The sequence below is a fragment of the Platichthys flesus genome, chromosome 16 (assembly GCF_949316205.1).
Source record: "Platichthys flesus chromosome 16, fPlaFle2.1, whole genome shotgun sequence".
Lineage (NCBI taxonomy): Eukaryota > Metazoa > Chordata > Actinopteri > Pleuronectiformes > Pleuronectidae > Platichthys > Platichthys flesus.
This window is the reverse complement of record NC_084960.1, coordinates 2,655,234-2,678,343: the sequence shown is the minus strand read 5'-3', so window position 1 is coordinate 2,678,343 and position 23,110 is coordinate 2,655,234. Positions and strand designations below refer to the sequence as shown.

Here is a 23,110-nt window from a genome sequence, read left to right as displayed (position 1 = left end):
TAACTGCTTGTAATTGTAAAACTAAAATGATGATTTTGTTTTTATGAGGATGATCGCGTCACTTCCGCTCTGGCTCGCGGCAGTAAACATGGCGATCGGCTAGCGGAGCCTCTGTGATCATTCAGTCCTGAAAGCTTTGGTTTTCTCTGCCCGGGCTCAAAGAACCAGCCGCTGTCGACCCTCGCTGCTCGGGGGGGTGTTGTGCGGGGCCGCGGGCTCTTCTGGGTTTTCTGTGAATAAAAGGTAAAGTCCAGTTTGGCTCTTCTGTGTAGCTATGGATGCTAACGCGGGCCTAGCTACAAGTGCATGCTAGCGCTGCCCCTCAAGCTAACTCAGTGCACGAGCTGCTCATCTACTGATCTGTGACATGCTCTCTCACCTCAGCGGCTTCTTAACGTGTGTTAGTAACGTTAAATAACTAATTCAACTTTATCTGGTGTTTTATTATCAACTCTATGTTAGCTAGGTAGCCGGGGGTAGCTAGCTGTGGCACTACAGAGTTGTGCAGGGATCTTAATTAGGCTAAATTGGTTTTATATCTACCAGGATCGACCCTACAAGTATGTGCAGTAATATTATCTGTGGTAGAGGGAATGAAATGTGCTCTGGAACAAATATACTTCCTGAGCTTTCACACTATCTCCCCTTGTGTCTTTGAATTGTTTGTCAAATGCAGATATGAAGTTGAACTGTTGTGTATTTTTATTTTCTGCAGGGTGAAGGAGAAGCACCGGCAAAATGGGGCGACGTTCAACCTCCTCCACCAAGAGTGGGAAGTTTATGAATCCCACCGACCAGGCCAGTAAGTACTGATCAGAACCTAGAGCTGGTTCTCCTGGTACCTACCTACACATGAAGAGCTTGGATCAGCACCACATTGCACAAACTCATAAATATCAGCCCCACAAACATAACAGATTGTTTTTCATAAAAATCCAGGGATTGATTAATAAACAAATATGTAAAAGGAGACTGGAACAAAACTCAAGGATCTGCCCCCTGGTCTGAATCCACACTTTAATCAATTGGGTTTTTTACTTTAGTTTTTGCAGAATCCTGCTAACTAACAGACCAACAAACAAACGACACATATGAAACATGTTAGTCCTTTGGGAAGGTGGTAATAATGACTGTTCATCTATTTCTATAAGACGTCAGAACATTAATTATTGTGCACTTGTCCTCTACCTCCCTCGCAGGAAAGGAGGCCAGGAAACGGGAGTTGAAAAAGGTACAAACATACTATTCTCCTCAAATGTAATTAAACTAAAACCTTCACGTTACAGTGTTGTTAACTTGCTGCTTTATTTCTTAATGCTCCTGTTAGAACAAGAAGCAGAGAATGATGGTGAGGGCTGCGGTGCTGAAGATGAAGGACCCCAGACAGATCATCAAGGATATGGAGAAGCTGGATGAGATGGGTGAGAGGGCAGATTCACTATGTTGCTGTTCTCTTGGCAATTATGCATAGGGGAAACAATTTTAAATATGTATAAAGTGTATAAATACAAGTCATAGTAATAAACTAGTACCTAGAATTGACAGGTAACTTGCAGTTATATCTGACACGTTATAAAGATTTCCTGTAACGCTTTCAACAGAATTCAACCCGGTTCAGCAGCAGCCGCTGCTCAATGAGAAGGTTTTGAGGGACAAGAGGAAGAAGCTCCGTGAGACGTTCGAGCGCATCGTCCGTCTGTACGACCGAGAGAATCCTGAAACCTACGACGAGCTGCGCAAGCTGGAGTTGGACTATGAGACCAAACGAGGGCAGCTGGCTCTCTACTTCGATTCAGTCAAGGTTTGTTTGTGTGGAATTATTTGGATCTTTTTTCAGTCACTGTGCCTGTCAGGGATCTCTATGGATTTATGTGAGAGGATGTTATTACTCTACTTCCATAACAGCTAATTGGGCTAAGATATAAAAACATGAAAATGTGCCCTATACAGTGTGTGTCCAACTTAGTATATTGAGTTTTACAATATTGTAGAACCTTTACACTGCTTTGGTTTTGTGCCGACTTTATTTTCTAACCTGTGTGTATCATCTGTTTTTCAGAATGCAGAGTCAGTGGAGGTCGACAGCATCCCTTTACCAGATATGCCTCATGCCCCCTCCAATATCCACATCGGGGACATCCCACTACCAGGGGCTCAGCCTCCTTCCATCCTGAAGAAGGGCTCCACTTTTGGGTAGGTCATGGGCTGTCTATGTAAACGCTTGCTGCAGGTAAGCAGCTGTGTATTAACTGGGCCACTGAGGTAATTCTTTCCCTGCCTCTCTCTCTCAGTAAAGGTCCTCTCTCGACGGGACCCGTGCTGTCCACAGTGCCTGGTGTCCCACGTTTACCTCCAGGAAAGAAGCCCCCTGGCCCCCCACCTGGGCCTCCACCCCCGCAGGTCCTGGCACTGTACGGAATCCCATCTCGACGACCGTACGGCACAGACGCGGGTAACACGCAAACTGCAAATAACAATAATGATAATAAATAACTGCTCATATTTCTGCACATTGATCATGACTAACTTTTGCTCTTTCCCCCGCTCCCAAAACAGAACCTTCTATTCCTGGTTTAGAAAAGGAACTGATGGACTTGGGAAGAGATCGGGATAGTGGCAGTGACAGCGACAGAGATCGGGAGGATGGGGACGACGATGACAGTGACTCTGAAGAGGACAGTGAAGACGAGAGAACCGAAGCCGGTGACGGGGACATGAGGATGAGTGTGGACCGGCAGGACGATGAGAGAGAGAGGGACGAGGATCGAGACAGAAATGAAAGGCATCCCAGTGAGTGTCTCAGACGTTCTGCTGCATATGTTTGGAAGTTGTCAACTTGAAACTGTGAAACTCACTTTGTTTGTACAATTCATGACCTGCTTTCATATCCTGAAATGTTATTCTGATTAGAAGTTATCTTCTTAAACTAATATGTTCTTCTATGTCCAAATTACTTTAGGTCGCAGTGTGCGTTTCGCAGAGGTGGCCCCAGAAGTGGCCCGTGACGGAAAGAAGAAGAAGAAGCGTCTGGTGAAGAAGACCAAAGCCATCACCCCCCTGCAGGCCATGATGTTAAGGATGGCAGGTATAACAGTTGAATAATGACACTACTGGGTACTTGCTAAGATAATAAATCTGCTTTCTATTTCTGATAATGTGGTGCTGTGTTATTTATATTTCTTCAGGTCAGGCAGTACCTGATGAGGGGGAAGAAGAGGAGGTAGAGGAGGAATACACAGACGAATCCGACAGCTCAGACATTGAGGACAGGGGACCGCCAGGGGACAACCAGTCCCACCTCATGCCTAATCAGCGTATGCCCCCCCCTGCTGGGCCAGTGGGACAGCAAGGGCCCCCACACTTGCAAGGTCCACCAATGACTGGGCCGCCCCCACTGGGTCCCCCACCAGCTCCTCCGATGAGGCCTCCTGGTCCTCCCTCCGGCCCGCCTCCCGGCCCACCACCAGGTTAGACTCAATATTAATACTGAACTGGATTCTGTAGTAAACTGCTGAACCTATTTTAACGATGTGCTGGTTATAGTCATGATCCATATTCATTATTTATTTAATGCTTTCTGTTATCTTAAGGTGCGCCTCCCTTCTTGAGGCCTCCTGGGATGCCTGGAAGCATGAGGGGTCCAATGCCTCGTCTTCTACCTCCTGGACCTCCACCAGGTCGACCTCCTGGACCTCCCCCCGGCCCCCCTCCTGGCCTGCCTCCAGGCCCCCCACCTCGTGGACCCCCTCCCAGACTACCACCCCCAGCACCACCAGGTAGGCATATGTTGTACATACAGTGTGTGAAGACGTATATATTAATGTAAATGCATGAATGAACTGTGGAAACATTACAACATTGTCATGCTAAATGGCCGGAAAGATCATATATTTATTTGAGTAACACGTGTTACTTCTATATGTCAATAAATATATGGAAGTGTTCTATATGTATTACCTTATGGAAAATGTTCAGACTTTATGGGTTTATGAAAAGTAAAGTCTTAATAAAATATGTCTCCCTTCCCCTTACAGGCATCCCACCTCCTCCCCCAAGAGCAGGAGGGCCACCACGTCCTCTCGCCCCCCCACTCTCCCTGTACCCTCCACTTCTCAACTCCAATGTGCTCAGTGCTCCTCCCAACATTGTTCCACGGCAAAAAGGCTCAGGACCCGGCCCGGACGGTTCACAGGGAAACATGCCACCCCCGTCCATGCCCATGCGGCCGGGTGGCATGCAGATGCCCCCTCCCCCGGGGACCGCTGCTCCAGGCGGCAACCCAGGCAACAACCCCCCAGGCCACCATCACACAGCCACCATCGAAAAACGAGCCAGCATTACCTCTGTGGCAGCCGCGGGAGGCAGCATGGCAGCGGGCGCCGGCTCCGGTGGGGCCACCATCTCTGCCAAACCCCAGATTATCAATCCGAAAACGGAGGTCACCCGCTTTGTGCCCACGGCGCTGAGGGTGCGTAGAGACAAGGGTGGAGCGATGCAAGGAGCCGCACCCGGGCCTATGGAGAGAGGAGGGGGTGGTGCAGGAGGACGGAGGGGAGATGACAGCCGGGGGGAGAAACAGCAGGCAACAGCTGCTGCAATGGGCTACGTCCACCCGTCCCAGATGGGTGCTGTGTCCCACCCCAACATGAAGACAAAGGACCAGGTGTATGAAGCCTTCATGAGGGAGATGGAGGGACTCCTCTGAGACTTGAGGGGGGGGTCATACATTGTGTGGGGCTGTTTGAACAACAGGAGTGTGTTAGTTTTATGTATTTTCTGTGCAGAGTAATAGAGGTCGCTGTCCTCAAGGAATTCCACGAGATCAGTTCCACTGGTCCCAGCAGGCTCACCTTCATTGGATCTGGTCTATTATTTGTCGTATCTAGAGAGAATGTGAATTTGATTTCAATAGCTGGAAACATTTCGAATTTGTTGCTCTTCCATTAGAAAACCTATAAAACACACTTTGCCCTGCACTGACTAAATACCAGACTACCAAGTGCTATGTTGTTTTTTTTCTCCAGCAAATTGGGTCATTTGGCATAACTAGAAAAATACGTTTTGTATGATTGTTTTACTGTCGACTTTTTTTTATCAGTGATCTCTTTGACATGTTGAACATTAAAACAGAGGCATGGAATGTTTGAAACCGTTTGACCTGCAGCTAAATAAATTCTTCAGAAACTGTTTTTACTTCATGTGTCATTGTGATATTGTTTAAGAGACACGTTGACTAAATAATTTATAGCTTGGTTTTCATATTGTAGGTGTATATCACATAAAATCAACTAGTTTAATTAACAATACTTTGTTTTGATGAGACCAGTCTTTAAATCGACGAGATTATTTCTTTCATTTTGAATAAAAACTGATTTTGGCATAAATGCTCTTTTCTGAGTTAATTTTCAAATTGTGAAAACCACGGAAATTAAATTTGTGTGTTGAACTCTCTAGGCCACCGTACTAACACGAATTTAAGATACGAAGCGGAAACACTAACTTTACGTAAAATATATTACAGGATTATGTAAGTAATAAAACAGCAGATTTTTTGCTCATATAAAAATAATATAAATTGGAGTTCCTCTTTAAAACACCAAATCCCATCAGGCATTGCGCGCGTTGTGCCCAGTTTCCCTATGTGCGCACGCGCCTTGCAGCTGACGACACGTGGGTCTGCAAGCATCATGGCGGACGACACCCTGGAGGAGAACGTGAAGACGATCACAGAGGAAACACACGACGGCTCGAGCAGTGATGAAGATGAGGGTGAAGTTCAACCCATCGCGATCGAAGCCCCGGTGAAGAGCTTCAAGGAGCTGGTGAGTTCAGCACGGGAGGAGTCGCTGTTAGCGGTTAGCATCCCGAGCTAGCCACAGTGTGCTAACCTCGCATGTAAACAGTGTGTTGTGAAACGTGTGTGTGGAGACCTGAGGGGCCTCTCGCTCAGGTGTTCACCCGGGTTCTGTGCCTCTGACAGGGGGTCACCGAGGTGCTGTGTGAGGCCTGCGAGCAGCTGGGATGGAAGACTCCCACTCCGATCCAGGTGGAGTCGATACCAGTGGCTCTGGAGGGTGAGACAACTGTCTGTCTGATTGTCTGTTAGTCTGACTGTTAGTTTGACTGGCTGTAGGACTGACTGACTGACTGTCTGTTTGTTAGTTTGTCTGTCTGTCTGTAAGTCTGACTGACTGTCTGTAAGTCTGACTGACTGTTTGTTAGTTTGTCTGTCTGACTGACTGACTGTTAGTTTGACTGGCTGTTAGTTTGTCTGACTGACTGTCTGTCTGTCTGTAAATCTGATTGTCTGTCTGTCTGACTGACTGTCTGTAAGTCTGACTGACTGTTTGTTAGTTTGTCTGTCTGTCTGTCTGTAAGTCCGACTGACTGACTGTTAGTTTGTCTGACTGACTGTTTGTCTGTCTGTAAATCTGACTGTTAGTTTGACTGTCTGTTAGTCTGACTGTCTGACTGTTAGTTTTTCTGATTGTCTGTTAATCTGACTGTATGTTAGTCTGACTGTCTGTAGGTCTGACTGACTGACTGTCTGTTAGTCTGACTGTCTGTTAGTCTGACTGTCTGACTGTTAGTTTGTCTGATTGTCTGTTAATCTGACTGACTGTTAGGTTGACTGTCTGTAAGTCTGACTCTCTGTTGTGTGTCTGTTAGTCTGACTGTCTGACTGTTAGTTTGTCTGATTGTCTGTTAGTCTGACTGACTGTCTGTTAGTCTGACTGACTGTCTGTCTGTTAGTCTGACTGACTGAACTAACGAGACAGTTCAAAGTCCTTCGAGAAGCTCTCATCTATATCACTTAAAGACACAAGTATAATTTTGATATTTGTGTACTTGTACACTGGTGTGTGTATTTATTGACAATATGGTCCAAAAACACACCGAGACACCACATCTAAAAGAAGCAATAACAAAACAGGATGCACTTACATGACCTAAATCATAAATCAACAAATCAAGGTGGAAGGTGCAGCTTTAAGAAACAGTGTTCATATATGATGAAGATATGAAGATTGTCCGTGACTCTGTGTCTAACTCTCTTTTATTTAATAAACAATAACAACCTCAGTCAACCGAGTGTTAGACCGAGGCCCAGTCTGACTTCCTAACCTCTGGGTGACCTCTCCTGGAGTTCAGCTCTCGTCGTGAGTCTCAAAGTTTCTGCTCAGAATTCAGGACGCACTCTGTCCGTGTCTCAATCCTCAGGGAAGGACGTGATCGGCCTGGCAGAGACCGGCTCAGGGAAGACGGGCGCCTTCGCTCTGCCCATCCTCCAGTCGCTGCTGAACTCGCCCCAGAGGCTCCACACCCTGGTGCTCACGCCCACCAGGGAGCTGGCGTTCCAGATCGCTGAGCAGTTCGAAGCCCTGGGCTCCAGCATCGGTGTGAAGTGCGGTATGTGTTGTGTTGTGTTGTGTTGATTGGAGGTGGGCTGGTGATGCACAGGACGTTGTGTGGGTCTGTTCTGATTCCCTTGTCTCGTTTGTGTTGCAGCTGTCATCGTCGGTGGGATTGATATGATGTCCCAGTCGATGGTGCTGGCCAAGAAACCACACATTGTCATCGGTGAGTCCACATGATGACACAAACCATTTCTTTAACTTTCTATATTCCCCATTTCAATCAGCTGATAGGTGTAGCATCCTCGTAACGCTAAGTCATGACGTGTGTTCACAGCCACACCCGGTCGGCTGATCGACCACATGGAGAACACCAAGGGCTTCTCCCTCCGAGCCCTGAGGTTCCTGGTCATGGACGAAGCCGACAGAATCCTCAACATGGACTTTGAGACTGAGGTGGGTCGTCACACGGAAACAACAACAACACAACTTGTATTTAGAGCTGGAGTCAACCAAAGAAAATCAAGAATGATTATAATGTCTAACCTGACACTTTGGAACCTTTTTTCAGGTGGATAAAATCTTGAAGGTGATTCCCAGAGACAGACGCACCTTCTTGTTCTCCGCCACCATGACGAAAAAGGTAGAGAGACACCGGATTAACACAGAGAGCAGCTTTGTTCTGTGTTACTGGTTGTTGGCGCTGCAGATACACAACACCACTTGTGTATCTTCCCTTGATTTCCCCCGGCACTCACTTTCTTTTATTTGTTTGTTTTTCAGGTCCAGAAACTCCAGAGAGCCGCTCTGAAGGATCCTGTGAAGTGCTCAGTGTCCACCAAATACTCCACGGTGGAAAAACTGCAGCAGTACTACATCTTCATCCCGTCCAAGTACAAGGTGGTACACACAGAGACGTACTTTCCTGTTTCATGTTGTAACAGCTGTGATCGTCCCCTGTCGGCCACAATACTGTGACTAACCTTCAACTGTTTGTGTGTGTGTGTGTTTGTTTTTTGGCAGGATTGTTACCTGGTGTCCATCGTGAACGAGCTGGCCGGTAACTCCTTCATGATCTTCTGCAGCACCTGTAACAACGCCCAGCGGGTGGCGCTGTTGTTAAGGAACCTTGGAATCACTGCCATCCCTCTTCATGGCCAAATGAGTCAGGTAGAGCTAGAGACATACAACCACACACACACTCACACACTTCAGAAGAGTGCTGCACAACATCTTTCCACTCGCAGTAGTTCTCTCAGTTTATGTGTTTCTGATGAAGCTCATTTGTGAAAATGCTGCTGATGCTCAGACCTCTCCACCGACAGCATCGTTAATTATAAGACCAGGTCGTTACTGTGCAGTTAGCTGAGCGGTCCGCTGTGATGCCTGCAGTGTTTAGTGAAATCAATAAGAGCGAAAAATGAAGAGTACAATTCTCATTCTCTGTCGTGATACACAAAGGGTTTTTAATGTTGCTTCAGTGAAACATGAGCATTTTACTCATTTAACCTTTTGCAGCCAGCATCGTGTGACTATCTTCTGCTTTATTAAATCTTCCAGAACTGCACATTATAGCTCATTATAATGTAATTTGATTCTGTAAGTGATGACACGTCCTCTCTCTCTCTCTCTCTCTCTCTCTCTCTCTCTCTCTGTGAATCTTCCAGAACAAACGACTGGGAGCCCTGAACAAGTTCAAGTCGAAGTCTCGGTCGGTGCTGCTGGCGACCGACGTGGCGTCCAGAGGTCTGGACATCCCCCACGTGGACTGCGTCATTAACTACGACATCCCCACTCACTCCAAGGTACCGAGCAGCTGACAATCACGCTGTTGGTTTATTGGTTGAATTATTTTTGTTTTGTACTGGTTTGATTTGAATGGATCTGTCTTGTCTTCGCAGGACTACATCCACAGAGTTGGTCGGACAGCCAGAGCCGGCCGGTCTGGGAAATCCATCACCTTCGTCACCCAGTAAGACCTGGCGTCATTTTCAATTCTCTTCTCTCCCCCTTTTTACTACGCATAGCCTGATTAAAATGAGTTTGAGTGCATGAAACTAACACATCCTCTAACCGTAGGTATGATGTGGAGCTGTTCCAGCGAATCGAAACCCTGATCGGGAAGAAACTTCCTGCTTTCCCGACCCAGGAAGACGAAGTGATGATGTTGGTGGAGCGAGTGAGCGAAGCCCAGAGATTCGCGAGGCTGGTAAGGATGGATGAATGTGTTTGATAAAGGGTTCTTGAGTTACTCTGAAACTATATTGAAACTTTCAGCCCAATAAACTTCTGTCTGAGAGGTAAAACATAATCTTTTCCCTCCTCAGGAAATGAAGGAGCAAGGCGAGAAAAGGAAAAGGCCCAAACGAGGAGACGGAGACGAAGATGACACAGAACAAGCGAGTGGAGTGAGGAAGAAAGTGAGAGGTGGAGCAGGAGCAAGTGGAGGAATGGGAGGTGGAGGAGGAGGAGGAGGAGGAAGAGGTGGAGGAGCAAGAGAACGAGGAGGGAAGAACCGGGGTGTAGGGGCCTGGAGAGGAGGACGCTGAAGCCTCTCACATTAACAGACTGTACATAACCACAACGTGAATATCTGCCCTGTTATTGATGATGAGGAATGAGTAATGGACTATTTAATTCCAGAAGAACAAGTCTTTCCTTCCTTCCCCCTTCTTTTCACCATTTGTAATAAAATGCAACTGTTATACCAAAAGCTTGTGGTTGTGTGTGTTTTGTGTTGAGCATTAAAAGCTGCTGTTGTTGCTTTCAGACACAAGAGGTCAGTGTTTCAGTTCACAGCAGGTTAATGGAAATGAGGAGGCCTCAAATGAGTTTTCTTACAAAAACAAAACAAATAGAGACATTTCCTTTCATGTGGTTCCCTTCTTCTCCAAACCACTGAGCTGTTGGTTCTAGTTTCTAGTAGCTGACGGTGTAGAGTGGGTGGAGGCGCCTCTGAGTGGTAGCGTCATATTAATGAGATGGCTAATGGTAGCAAATCCTTATATTATATCTTTGTAGCTCCAACGGATCAAAAGCCACGCTCTGCCACCACTAATGTCCTTTCTGTCCTAATGGGTGTGTCTGTGTGTATGTGTGTGTGTGTGTGTGTATGTGTGTGTTGGTTATTGAGTCCTGACTTTTCTCCGGACACATGAACAACGTATGCTAGAAGATTAAATCCGAATTCTCTATCAACACCATTTCCCAGTTTGACTTTATTCAATAGTTCTCCTCTCCCACAATCTGCACAGTCACAAGTTGGTTTATATACTGGGAGGAGGTGGTTTTGATGACGTCACCTGCATCATCCACATCCACCAACAAGCAAGATGCAACTGCAGTAGCCGGGTTTCAACCAGTAGAGGGCAGTCACTGTACATGCTCACCACACTAAAGAGTGGAATTCAAACACTTGACTTGAGTCAATCAGAGACTCGACTAATTGACTCAATGAGGAGTGAGTGATTCGACTTCTTCTCTGGCTTTACGACTGCAGATCCAGGAATACGGCTGCAGCTACATTATGGATTATTATCACAACTTGATTATTTAGATGTCCCAATATGTCTACTCACATATAGTTTAATAGTATTCCTGGTAAGATCTCTGTTGTTATTGACATGCGGCCTCCCTCATTTATGTCAATACATTCTCTTTTGAGCTTTTCGGTAAAGAAGTATCTGCTAATGGACATGTTGACAATACAAATATTTTAAGTAGAAGGTGATTGAGTATTAGAGTTAAATATAAATACAGATTTTAAAGATAAATAACTGAGGCTATACACAGTTGTGCATTAGCCTAACATAGTCTGTAAACTTATGGTTCAGAAAAGTAAAACTTAAAATGCAAGACTATAGATATGAAAATGTTCAGCGGTGATAATGCAACTTATTATTATGCTAGTTATTTGTTATGCATGCGAGCAACAGTTGCAGAAAACCGGGGGGTTGGTTTGTTCCAGCCAATGACAGAGGGGGACTGCAAAGCGAGGGACCAATCCTGCAGCCAGGAGGAGCAGGAGGAGGAGGAGGAAGAGGAGGGGGAGGGGGGGTGCAATGCATAGATATGTGAAGGATAGATTCGCCCTGACATAAATATTGTGTTCGCTCAGGACCAGAGGAGAGGAACCTGGAGGTGGATCATCCAGGTGTGTGGTCACTGACTTTCTGTGTGAGCCCGGTGCTCTGCAGGAGGAGGAGGAGGAGGAGGAGGAGGAGGAGGCTCTGAGCTCCGTGCTGCTGCTGCCTCTGCTGTGGTGGAGCATACCAACCAGAGAACCAGCCCCGGCACATGCCCCAGGTCCCAGTTGCATTCAGGTTCACATCGGGGGTGGATCTCACGGCCGGAGGACCAGGACCTGACCGCTGCTGCTGCTGCCGCTGCTTCGCTCTCTGCACCGGGTGAGTTCATCCACACTGCCCGGCCTGAGGGGGCCGTGCGCGGGGGATAGGAGAGGAGGGATGCAGGGTGGATGGAGGTCGCTGCGCAAACTTGAGTCAGGCTTCATTCATCTTAACTTCATTTTAATAAGGGTTAGCGGTTCCTTTGCGGTAAGCTAGCTCTAAGTGTAAGGGTTACACTAAACAGACACACACTAACATCTATGTAACACATTGCTTTTTATCCTATTGTTCATTTATAATGTGTTAATTGACTTCCACATCTCTCACAGTGTTATTTTGTGTTATTCTGGATAACGGGCCACGCAGGGTTATTATAGCAGATACAGAATTAGCTTGATATCAGTCACCGGGACTTTAGCGCTAAGTTTCCTGGGGACTCGCTGATGCTCAGTGGTCGTGTGTGTGTTGTGTGTGGACTCCGTGTTGTGTGTGAGCTCCGTGTTGTGTGTGGACTGTGTGTTGTGTTGTTGCTTCACCAGAAGAGAAACGAAGGGTTGAGGTGAGGTGTTCACGACGTCGCTCCGTGGGTTCTCCTACGCAGTATGCGCATTGTTATAGTGCAGAGGATGAAACCTGCTTTAACATGTGCTGCAACTTTTAATGATTCTGTTGTGTTCTGGACGAGATGGATGGAGAGCTAGAGAGAAAGAGAGAGAGAGAGAAAAAGAGAGAGAGAGAGATTGACAGATATATGGCTAGATTATAGATGGACAGATAGATACAGTAGATAGAGAGAGGGGGCTGGATGGATGGGTAGATGGTAGAGAGAGAGAGAGAGAGAGAGAGAGAGATAGAGATTGACAGCTATATGGCTAGATGATAGATGGACAGATAGAGACAGTAGATAGAGAGAGGGGGGCTGGATGGATGGGTAGATGGTAGAGAGAGAGAGAGAGAGAGAGAGAAAGATAGATAGATAAATAGAGAGAGAGAGATAAAAAAACATATAGCGAGAGAGAGATATAGATAGATAGATAGATAGATAGATAGATAGATAGATAGATAGATATAGAGAGAGATGGATGGATAGACAGATAGAAAGAAAGATAGATATCATCCTCCCACATTAAACATGGTGTGCCTCAGGGGTCCAACCCTGGATCTCTCTGCTTTAGGATTGATTTTTAACTTCTAGTGGTCACTAACGTGTCCCTGTCTGTTCCAGGTGCCACGTTGCTCTGGTAAACCCCAGGAAAGATGTCTCATCGGAGCGGGCAAGAGGACCCGGAGCGCTACCTGTTCGTGGACCGGGCTGTGGTCTATAACCCGGCCACGCAGGCCGACTGGACGGCCAAGAAGCTGGTGTGGGTCCCCTCGGAGCGCCATGGCTTCGAGGCGGCCGGCATCCGAGAGGAGCGCGGCGAGGAGGTGCTGGTGGAGCTGGCTGAGAACGGCAAGAAGGTGGTGATCAACAAGGACGACATCCAGAAGATGAACCCTCCCAAGTTCAGCAAGGTGGAGGACATGGCGGAGCTCACCTGTCTGAACGAGGCGTCGGTGCTGCACAACCTGAAGGACCGCTACTACTCCGGACTCATCTACGTGAGTGATTTAGACGGTGTAGCAGTTTCCACACATGTGGAATGATTAACCCTAAACCTCACAGCTCTCCCGGGTCTCACGGCTGTGTATTGAATTTCACCCCGGGCTGATATAAGTGCAAAATAATTGGGCGGATTTTCTGCTTGTGTGCACGTTGCTCCAAACCTTCAGCCGTCTTTCCTTCTGCACTCAAGAGTAAGAGGGAGTTCTGATGTTTATCAATGAGAACTCTGAACCTTCGGCTCCTCGGTGTGAATCCTGACCTCACATACATGTGTTCACACAATATGAGTGACAGATGTCACCAGTTCCTTTAACCATTGCCAGACGTTTCCCTCCTGGGGGTCGACTCTCACAAGTGCCTCTGTGTTACGGGTGGTTACCTTCCCCCACGTCTTCTGTCCCACCTCACATGAAGCCAGCCCTCTTCCATAAACACTGCTGCTCTCGGTTTGTTTGTCCTGCTCCAACCGGTGGCCTTGTTTAATCACAGATAGTTGACCCCCTCTCTGTTATGTGGCACATTGTCCAACTAAACACATCTGCCCCAAGATGCCACGAACCAAATCAGATCAATTTAAAGATGCTTTTCACATTTGAAAAGACCCAAATCACTAGAAAATGTAATCAGTGTTTTAAAAGATCATTCAACAATTTGCAGCACCTGATTAGATTCACCTGAGTCATTATAGTCAGTGATGTGATGTTATTGTCCCTATAATCTTATTTCACTTCAGATGGAGCCGCTCTTTGATGCTCGAGCTGCGATCTTGACCCATTTAATGACATGTTTTCCAGAAATAGAAAGTGGGTTGAGTATTACCGGAGAGACTCTGGTTCGGGGGGGCTGCAGAATTATTGCACGGATTTATCCACTTTACCAGACATCATAAAAACTCAGCTCTGTTAAGTGTGCAGCGTGTGCATCACCTTTGATATTGCGTGTTTCAGATTAGTTCTATAAAAGTGCTGAATGCTTCTGTGAACGGGAAATTGATATTTGTCCCTTTCAAGAAACACTTCTAATTGGTGTCTCCGTCCAGCAGCTCTCCTCGGTTCCTCCTCCTCTTCTCTCTCCTACCATAAAGTCACGTTTTCTACTTTTCTTCGTGGTTCAGATCTGGCGTTGGAGCTTGTTAATTTGCCCTTTGCCTGAGAGAAATTGAAAACATGTGTGCGACTGTGTTCGTTTTCTATCGGGAGGAGATCTGTCCCGTTCAGCTCGCTCCTGGAAGAAGAAATTACCCAAGATTCCAGACTTCTTCCAATGTGTTTTACTAACCCCCCCCCCACTGCTCAGACACATCTACTGCAGACACAGTATAATGTCTCCCTCCGGCTGTGTTCTTAGTGGAGGTGGTTGGGAAAGCAGCACAGAGAGTTAGAGAGTTTGTTTTAATTGTGAGTGCATTTAACAGTCCATAACTTACTTTATTACTTCAGGGACTCTCGTGCTCTGTGCCTCGCGGTATTTATGAACTGCTTCATAAATACCAACATGGAAAATACTGTAGCTGCTGAAATCTGTCTCTGGCCGTGTTTTGTGATTTGCTTTTTGAAAGCTGAAAGCATAATTGAATGTTGAGGAGCAAGGCCTTCACGTTGCATTTTCAGCTGTTGACTCAGCACCAGCTAAATGAGATGAGTCAGAGGTGCTAATGAATACAGCCCCCCCCCCCCCCGTCCACACAAACACTCAGCATCTTGTCAGTGATTCTGGCAAACGTGTGACCCTGGTCTCGGGCTGCCTGTCTGTTGATTCAGACACTTGAACTTGCCAGGATCTGAAACCTTAAGACCACCACTGCCCTTAGCCCACCGGACGGTTCCATCTGTGTGCCGTCAGTCAGACTCTCGGTCCAACTCACTTATTGTGTCAGCCTGCTCTCTGTGAATCGGTGAGTCACGGGCTGACCACACCAGGCTTTGCCATACGAGCGGGGCCACAAGCCGGCCTTTGTGTCGTTAGATAAGCCTCAGCTGTCAGAAGGCCTCAGCATTCTTCCGTGGTAAAAAAGATTGTCTGTCCGTCTGTCTCCTGCCGCCCACTTCAGCTCGGCTGCCGCTGAGTGTCCGTCCTGTCTTCACCGACTCTGCTCCGTTTCCCACACTCCCTCCTCCCACTGGGCCACTGGTCCTGAACAATACTGACATTGATTTTTAATGTATTTCCTTCTGGCATCTTCGTGTTATTTCTTGCATATTTATTACCTTAATTCTTCAGATATATGCAAGCCAAACAGTTAAAGCTTGTTCTCTCTTATGGTGGATCTGCTGCAGGGCCGTGGTTAGAGCAGCAGCTGAAAACTGCACAGTCACGCTCACTCTCATATCCCTGTAGAGAGAGGATTTACACGTTGGATTGAAAGTCACATGCAGTCTCTCTTTTTGCACGATATTAACAGCTTATAGCCTCTCTTGATTGTTCACTGTATCTTTAATATTCATGAGAGAAGCATGAGAGAAGCAGAAAGTGTCCTGCTTCCCTCCATGTGGTTTGACACCACGCACCTCTGTGTTTTGATCGTATTTCCCGAGCCTGGTTTGAAGTTGGCTCTGTTATGAAACCTCTACAGTGGCGCTCTGTGAAGGGAACGCTCAAGGTCTCACGTCCTCCTCACAGACCAGATGAACAGTGGCTTCCTCTGCACCCTGCTCCTGCCTCTGCAGTGGAGAGCAGCATGCAGACGCAGGCTCACAGCAGATGGGGTCGGCTGTTGTGTCTGCTGTTGCCCGTGTGTTGCTCAGCTGTTACTAGGCCACGGCATCTCTTCCCCTGGATCTGGTTTCACAGTGGAAATATCACCTTCTCTTTCCTGGACAGGCGTGGGCATGGCGGTTTGGCAGGTGGTGTTGGAGTCGGCCGTGCGCTCTGTCACTCGCCACATGTTCTTTATAAAGCAGTGATCCTGCAGGATTTTTTCAATATGAAGCAGCAGCGTCATCGCAGCCACAAGAATGCTGAACGTAGTCCTAGTTTTTTTTGGTTTGAATAAGCGGAACTTTGTGTAATTTGTCACAGAGTTTAGGACTAATATGGGATCCCTTACCTTTTCCCTTAATAAAAGCCTCAATCAAATTCAACCACTGTTGTAATCTTAGAGTTGATATCATGTTTCATAAACAGATAAAACCTGAAACTGTTGCTCCATTAGTTCAAGAGGAGGCTTCTTCATTAAGTACTCATGCATTTTGAATGGTGGAGACACGGAGCAGCAGATTACAATCCCCTCTGGAACTCTTAAGATGCCTGCAACCATCCACGTCACATTAACAGTTCAGGTATCTCCCGTTTATTCATAACCTCAGTGCTGCATCTGACAAGAGACCCCTCTCCCTATTTATAGCAGCTCCAGCTTTCAGATAAGGTGGGAATTAATTTTTCATAGGCTTTGAAAAGGAGAGTGGGGAGTTGGAATTTCAGCTGAGGTCCTCCCCACCTCCTTCTCTCTCTCTCTCTCTCTTTGAGCTGTCCTCCTCCTCGGGTTGGGAGTCTGAGAACTTGATGCAGGGTTTGTTAAACCGATGCTCCTCGACTGGACGGCACCACAGGGAGCCTTCATACCCGTCTACCTCTCTCTCCTTTCCCACCAATATTTCTCCCCCTTCCTCATTACAGAGCATCAGTTGCTCGGTGTTAAACGAGGGCCCTTCACCGAGCTGTTATGCTACAGCTTCTCTGGGGCCCCTTCGCCAACCTAGGGGCCGCTGCAGCACTCACGACATGGTGTCCCAATCAGCCTGAAATGTAGTTTTAATTATGAAGCACATGTCTTGATGCTTTGCCGGAAAAGGTCGTTTCAGGACAGTTACTCTAAATATGTCATTTTCGATTATTGTCTACACTGTATTATGGTATGCAACAGATGGGGCACTTAATCTTTTTTAAAACAGAACTCTGTCATTTATTACAGTCTGTGGAGAGCATGTGTTTTTCTATGATACTTCAAGGGGCCGCGCTGGCCTGCAAAGAGGTGAACCCACTCCTGAGAAGAACTTCACAGATCATGGTTCTAATTTTACTCTATTCGATTCTTCTGGTTTTCAAGCAAGTGCTTTTTGTAGAAGAAAATGTGTAACTGTACAGATGTGTGGTCCCAGAAGAAGACAACAAAAACAACACACACTGAACATGTGTCTTTATCTGATATGTGTGAGTCCATGTTTTACTAATTGACAAACTGACCTCCAACGTGACCTCAGTGTTCTGATTATTCTCTTGCACTTAACGAAGCTGTGAGGTCCAGAAGCTACCTATGCATGTTACTGCAGCTCAGCTCTATGGTCAACAGGTACTGTTTGTGCCTGTGTGCTGGCGAGGTAGCTGGGTTGGGCATCTTTTTTGTACAAGGCCTCTAGACTAAAGCCCAGCATGCCAGTGATGAAAGTCCTACTACTGGTAGGCAGCTCGTTCTCTGTGTCCTCTATAGGGGGGAATGCAGAGCCCCTATAGCATCTGCAGAATGAAAGCGAGCCACTGCCCCACCAGGGCCTCTCACTCATTCCTGGCTGCCTGGTGAATTCAGCCCACAGCATAGCTGAGAAGTGTTCATACCACACAGCCTCTCTGGGGACAGGTCTTCAGGCTAATTGCACGGCCAAGTGGCTACAAGTCAGAAAATATAGGCAAAGTGCTTCCAGCAGACGCAACTCGCTGTGGCGACAATATTCAAACACTCTTTGTTCACATAAGTGTTGTTTTATATTTTAAAGGTTTTTCATCAGGTCTCTCGAGGCTGTTTGCTTTTCCACAAGAGGCACAAGTCTGTTGAGTGTTTTCGTTTGAGTCACTATGGCCCAGTCTGCCCAGTGTCCATCACTGTGGTTCGTGCCCACTCCCATGATGTAAGCTCCTTAAACATGAGTAATGGCAAATCTCACTGCTCTGATACAAGGCAGGCCAGATGATTAGAAAAGCTAGAAACTTTCATGCCCCTGTTTAATGTAAAAACACGGTTGATTTACACTTCAAACTCCAGTATAAAATATAATGGTTATTCAGGAGCTGTGCTCCCAACTTCATTTCTCACGTTTGTCTGTTTCTCTCTTTGATCACAGACGTACTCTGGCCTCTTCTGCGTGGTCATCAACCCGTACAAGAACCTGCCCATCTACTCAGAGAACATCATCGAGATGTACAGAGGGAAGAAGAGGCACGAGATGCCTCCACACATCTACGCCATCTCTGAGGCAGCATACCGCTGCATGCTTCAAGGTATACGACCCCACACTTGTTTTCTTTAAAATGACCTTTCAGTCTTAGCTTTCACAGCAATCATTGGCTTTCTGTGACAGTTTAACAGGTCAGTACTGATGAGGGAATGGCACAAGGATGTGTCTGTTAGTGTAGCAGTGGAAAGAAAGGCTGCTGTGCCACATGCATGTTTGAAAAGGGGATTTTATTTCTTCTTGTCATTAGTTGGGTGTGTTTTTAGACATGAACTAGAAAAAAAAAGAGAAATATCTGGGAAATTGGGTCCAGACATTTCCCGGAGTCAATCAGTCTCAAGATAGCAGTGCACCAACATCTCATTTAGGACCTACAAGGTCACTGGGCGGCCAGAGGGGCACAAGGGCATTTAGCTATTCAAACAATGTGAACACTAGACAGGAGAATGACAACTGTGTCGGTCTGAACCCGGCGAAGAAGCTTGTGTCGTGCACAGCTCTGCGCCGGGTGCAGGATCCGACCTTCAGTGTTTCACAGTGCTACAGAAAAGAATAACACAATAAATAATTCAGTGTGTGGTTAGTTTACGTTGTTGTCATCTCCAGTAGAATACAAAACACTTTTGAGGAAAAGAACGTTGCTCTGGATTGGTTGATTAGGATTGTTGGACTTTTGATTGGTTAACAGAACTGTGGATTTTGTTATTATCATGCCCAGATATGCTGGAAACTGTTTTGTACACATTTGTAATTGCATTTCTCTCAGAGTTTAGCTCACCTGCAGGCGGTACTGGGTTTGGCTGCATAGTCCAGGAGATTAGTGTGTGAACAAAGTGTGCAAAGAGTGTGAAAGGTCACAAGGTCAAAGGGGATGTGACACCAGGGATCCTGTCTGAGAGGTCCACTGTCATGGAGGGTTTCTAATAGAGATCAACTCTCCTGCAGGTTTTTCCAGGTGCATCACCACCGTCATCTGGTTAATTGTTAATTGCATCGTAATAATAGACTGTGAAGCAGTGGGTAGAGGATTTAGGACTGAAATGTTAAGTCACATTCTTCATACAAAGCTGCCTCTCAATATTATTGGCCAGTGGTGTTCTGTGCTTATGTAACTTCCCGGCTCTGTACGTCTTTATTTCACCAAACTATGAGCCGATTGGGTTTAGAACCACAAAATGGTAGATTTTCCTTTATGTCTTTAGTATATTTTATTGCTTTAGATCATAGTTTTCTTCATATCAGCCTATAGCGGCCACAGAGATAGAGAACAGCATCTGTGTGTGTTTCATGTAAGGAGCTGCACGTGGAGACAAAGACAGGGAACAGGTTCAAGTAACATCAGTCTTCAGGTTGTCATTAACTGGACCTGTTCTTATCTCCATCCTGCACACACACACACACACACACACACACACACACACACGCATTCATCTATCTTAGTATGTGGAGCAGGTGGGCTCAATTCCTCCGCTTCCAGAGGCAAGACAACGTCAATAGAGCATATTGCACTGGAGGAGAGTTGTGCGACCTGTTTTGATGGACTTGTATCACATCTCTGCACATTCCCACATGTGCCTTATCAACATTTATTTCATATGAGCTCATTTGCAAACTTAAGAACCACAAGAAACACAGGCCTGTGACTTACTTTGGAATCACTCTGGAGTCTCTGATGCAGAATAATCGCTGGTATAAGCAGAACCTTTTATCAGAGTCAATCAATATTTAGACGGCCTATCTGCTGCGCTGTGTGCCCTCACTGCCAAGCCGCAGAACAACAGCATTAATTCCTCTCTTTAGTCTCTTGAATGTTGTTTCACACATCACAGGGTTTCTGCAGGGTCATAAAAGGTCAAACAAATCTCATTAAATGAATTTTAAGGCCTTGAAAAGTCTTAAATTATTATATCTGTCGTCCGTGACTTAGCTCTTGAATTTCATCCCTTACGTTCTTAAACCTGCAGAAACCCTGCATAAGAAGAAATGTGTTTTTAAATGGCACGTTTGCCGATGGTTCCCCTGTTATTTGGTTTTTATTTGTCCTGACACATGTCGGCCTTGATGTGACGCTGTCAGTGATCGTCTGGTTGACCTCTGCAGCTGCAGCAGTAAAGCTCCTGGGGTTCGAGTGTCTGGCTGATGTGCCCGAGGCTCCCTGTCATTACGTGCCCTCGGGCTCTGGGCTCTCGACTCAGCCCTGGTCTGTGCCGGGCAAATAACATGGACCATCAGATTTGAAAGAGGAAACTCGAAGGTGTTGCGTGTGAGCCTGTAGTTGTGTTACACAAGAGTATATGTTGTTTTTCATTTCCCCCTGCTCGTATCCCTTTGGTTTATTAAACGTATGTTCCCACTTTAAATATAGCTTTACTCAGAACCACAAACACACACACACAGACACACACACATGCTCACTATGTGGGATGTCTCTCTGGATATGGGACACCTCTCTTGTGCCACCATTCTTTTCCCTGACCCTCTTTTCTCTGTCGCTGGCGTTCAGTCTCTCTGTCCCTCACAGGGGGCGGGACCACGCCGCCAGTGGAATGAGGTCACCTCTGTCCCAGCTTTCTATACTGGGCTAAATTCTACCAGCTGAGTCATCGTCAAGTTGTCAGTGTCGCCACCCCCCCCCCCCAACCCCCCCGCTGGGCTCCTGAGCAGGGTCGAGTCACCATGGATACTTGTGTATGTATCTGTGTGTGCGACCAAAATAACCTTCCCCTGGGATCTCAAATAGAGGTGTCACTTGTTGAGTGGCAGTTGTGTGTGTGTGTGTGTTTGTTGTCGACTGAATTTCTTTAGATATCTTCTGGTTCAGGTTTCTTTAAAAGGCTTCAAACCCACAGCAAACTATTTAGGAACTCCTCCTGTTTCTTAATTGCTTTCCTCCTTCTCTCTGAGACTGGAGCAGCTGACCTCTTTCGTTTCCCTCCCAGTTCTCTGCTTCACGCACCAGTTTGCTGACGTCTTTCCACCAGAACATTCTGGCTTGGAAGACGTCGAAAGAGGAAACTTCCCCCACATCCTTCAAGGCCTTTCGTTCGCCTTCCGCTTGACATTAAAAAATACAAAACCTCTGGAAGCTTTGCGGTGGCTCTGTTTGCTTTGTTCCTTTTTCCTTCTCGTGCTTTCATCCGGGGACACACAGGAGGACGAGTGTGTGGAATGTCCAACTCCCAGTCCTCCTCCTCGAGATACACCCACAGTTACCATGGCTGTGCTTCTGCTCGTCTCACAATGTTGTGTTACCCCGTTTTTTTCCTATTTCACATCTCAACTAGGGATGAAAGCCAAAGCTAGGTTCTTGGCAGACGTCCTGGTTTGCTTTGTCTGTTACACGCAGGTGGCAAACGCACTGTACAGCACTTTCACTGCAGCTCTGGAGCTCTGACTCAGGGAGACGTGGTGAACGGGAGAAGGATGAACGATGAATGGATGTGGTGCAGGGAGTCATTTCCACACAGAATAAACAGGAGGCGTTGTGTATTCTCACCCACTTGTTCATGAACACACATGCATCTGGAGGTTTTCAAGGGATCAGTCAGACCACATCTGGAGCTGCTCTCTCTCTTTTTCACTGGGATCTGATCAAACAGGCCTCAGTGCCTCTCTGCAGCTTGACCACATGCTTGTGAAAAATGCACAGAACAAACTGCAGGTAGGAGCCGACACGTGTTTCCTCCCAAGTCCGCTCGCCCCATCTGGCGTATTAATTATTGATGTCCGATCCCAGTGCGTGCAAATAAATTCAAGTTTAAATTCAAGTGGATCCGATCTGACTGTGATGAATGAGAGGCATCCATATGCAGACCATAATATTAAGACCAGGTGAAAAATGGTGCGTGAAAGAAGAAAGAGAAGCTGACATCACATTCTGAATCCAACTGAAGCTGGAGTCTGTTGGTTGGTTTATGACCTGAGAGGTTAGTGTTTATACTTTATAATGAACTATTGTGCTAATGACCAGTGGAGCAATTTCATTGAATTGTTGCATAGGGGGAGATTTGGTGATCCCACAGCAAAAGTTGTGCTTATTGGTTCAGATCCCTAAATATCCCACAAGCTACTGCAGAGAGAGAGAGAGAGAGAGAGAGAGAGAGAGAGAGAGAGAGAGAGAGAGAGAGAGAGAGAGAGAGAGAGAGAGAGAGAGAGAGAGAGAGAGACAGAGAGACAGAGAGACAGAGAGAGTTACATTCTGTGTAACAATCACATGCCCCACTTGGCCTGAGCTGCAGATATCTACTAAATATGAAATGTCTCTCATCCAGCAGAGCAGAGCAGAGGGTAGAGGAGGTAACACAACATGGAGACACGTGGAAAATGTCTTGGAACACGGAGGGAGGGTGGAGAGAAGAGGGGATGGTGGAGGCCTTAACATTGAGGTAAAGGGGTTCATACAAAGACAGACACGATAAACAGGGTTGCTAGTGGGCACTAAAGCATGAAGAGGAGAGGGTCAATAGGAAAGATGGAAATGAAGAGAAAGAGGGAGTCAGGCAAACGAGGGGGAAGAAGGGGAACCGGGTTATGGGGGAAACAGAGCAGACGGTACAGGGGAGAGGCAGAGGGGGTGGTCAGCATTGTGCCTCACAATGGGGGCTTTGTGAGGGGCTGAAGGGGGCTGGGACCAGT

The 23,110-nt window shown here is 46.7% G+C and overlaps 3 protein-coding genes across 3 annotated transcripts in view; all 3 read left to right on the top strand.

Annotated features, from left to right (window-relative positions):
- The first annotated feature begins 81 nt into the window (after positions 1–81).
- On the top strand, positions 82–5,193 carry LOC133970704 (WW domain-binding protein 11). The gene is made up of 12 exons (XM_062407728.1): positions 82–243; positions 716–802; positions 1,200–1,231; positions 1,328–1,421; positions 1,602–1,801; positions 2,060–2,193; positions 2,292–2,452; positions 2,557–2,790; positions 2,960–3,085; positions 3,186–3,467; positions 3,591–3,776; positions 4,035–5,193. Exons 2-12 carry the CDS (start codon positions 739–741, stop codon positions 4,703–4,705), a joined length of 2,184 nt encoding a protein of 727 aa, XP_062263712.1. The 5' UTR covers positions 82–243; positions 716–738; the 3' UTR covers positions 4,706–5,193.
- A 456-nt stretch (positions 5,194–5,649) lies between these two features.
- On the top strand, positions 5,650–10,068 carry ddx47 (DEAD (Asp-Glu-Ala-Asp) box polypeptide 47). Its single transcript, XM_062407762.1, has 12 exons — positions 5,650–5,822; positions 5,981–6,074; positions 7,222–7,410; positions 7,510–7,581; positions 7,693–7,811; positions 7,927–7,998; positions 8,139–8,255; positions 8,379–8,525; positions 9,023–9,160; positions 9,257–9,327; positions 9,435–9,564; positions 9,683–10,068. Exons 1-12 carry the CDS (start codon positions 5,688–5,690, stop codon positions 9,902–9,904), a joined length of 1,506 nt encoding a protein of 501 aa, XP_062263746.1. The 5' UTR covers positions 5,650–5,687; the 3' UTR covers positions 9,905–10,068.
- A 1,424-nt stretch (positions 10,069–11,492) lies between these two features.
- Positions 11,493–23,110, top strand: part of LOC133970808 (myosin-10) — a 42,378-nt gene continuing 30,760 nt past the window's right edge. Inside the window, exons 1-3 of the mRNA XM_062407866.1 lie at positions 11,493–11,761; positions 12,930–13,306; positions 18,365–18,521. Coding sequence (XP_062263850.1) covers positions 12,962–13,306; positions 18,365–18,521 — 502 coding nt within the window. The 5' untranslated portion in view covers positions 11,493–11,761; positions 12,930–12,961. The remainder of the gene's footprint in view (positions 11,762–12,929; positions 13,307–18,364; positions 18,522–23,110) is intronic.

What these genes read in the sequence shown, in the direction of transcription:
- LOC133970704 (XM_062407728.1), top strand. Translation starts at nt 739, where the DNA reads ATGGGGCGACGTTCAACCTCCTCCACCAAGAGTGGGAAGTTTATGAAT. An exon ending in GAATCCCACCGACCAGGCCA is followed by an intron (nt 803 to 1,199) that starts GTAAGTACTGAT and finishes CCTCCCTCGCAG; the next exon opens with GAAAGGAGGCCAGGAAACGG. An exon ending in GCCTCCCGGCCCACCACCAG is followed by an intron (nt 3,468 to 3,590) that starts GTTAGACTCAAT and finishes TGTTATCTTAAG; the next exon opens with GTGCGCCTCCCTTCTTGAGG.
- ddx47 (XM_062407762.1), top strand. Translation starts at nt 5,688, where the DNA reads ATGGCGGACGACACCCTGGAGGAGAACGTGAAGACGATCACAGAGGAA. An exon ending in TGAAGAGCTTCAAGGAGCTG is followed by an intron (nt 5,823 to 5,980) that starts GTGAGTTCAGCA and finishes TGCCTCTGACAG; the next exon opens with GGGGTCACCGAGGTGCTGTG. An exon ending in GAAACCACACATTGTCATCG is followed by an intron (nt 7,582 to 7,692) that starts GTGAGTCCACAT and finishes GTGTGTTCACAG; the next exon opens with CCACACCCGGTCGGCTGATC.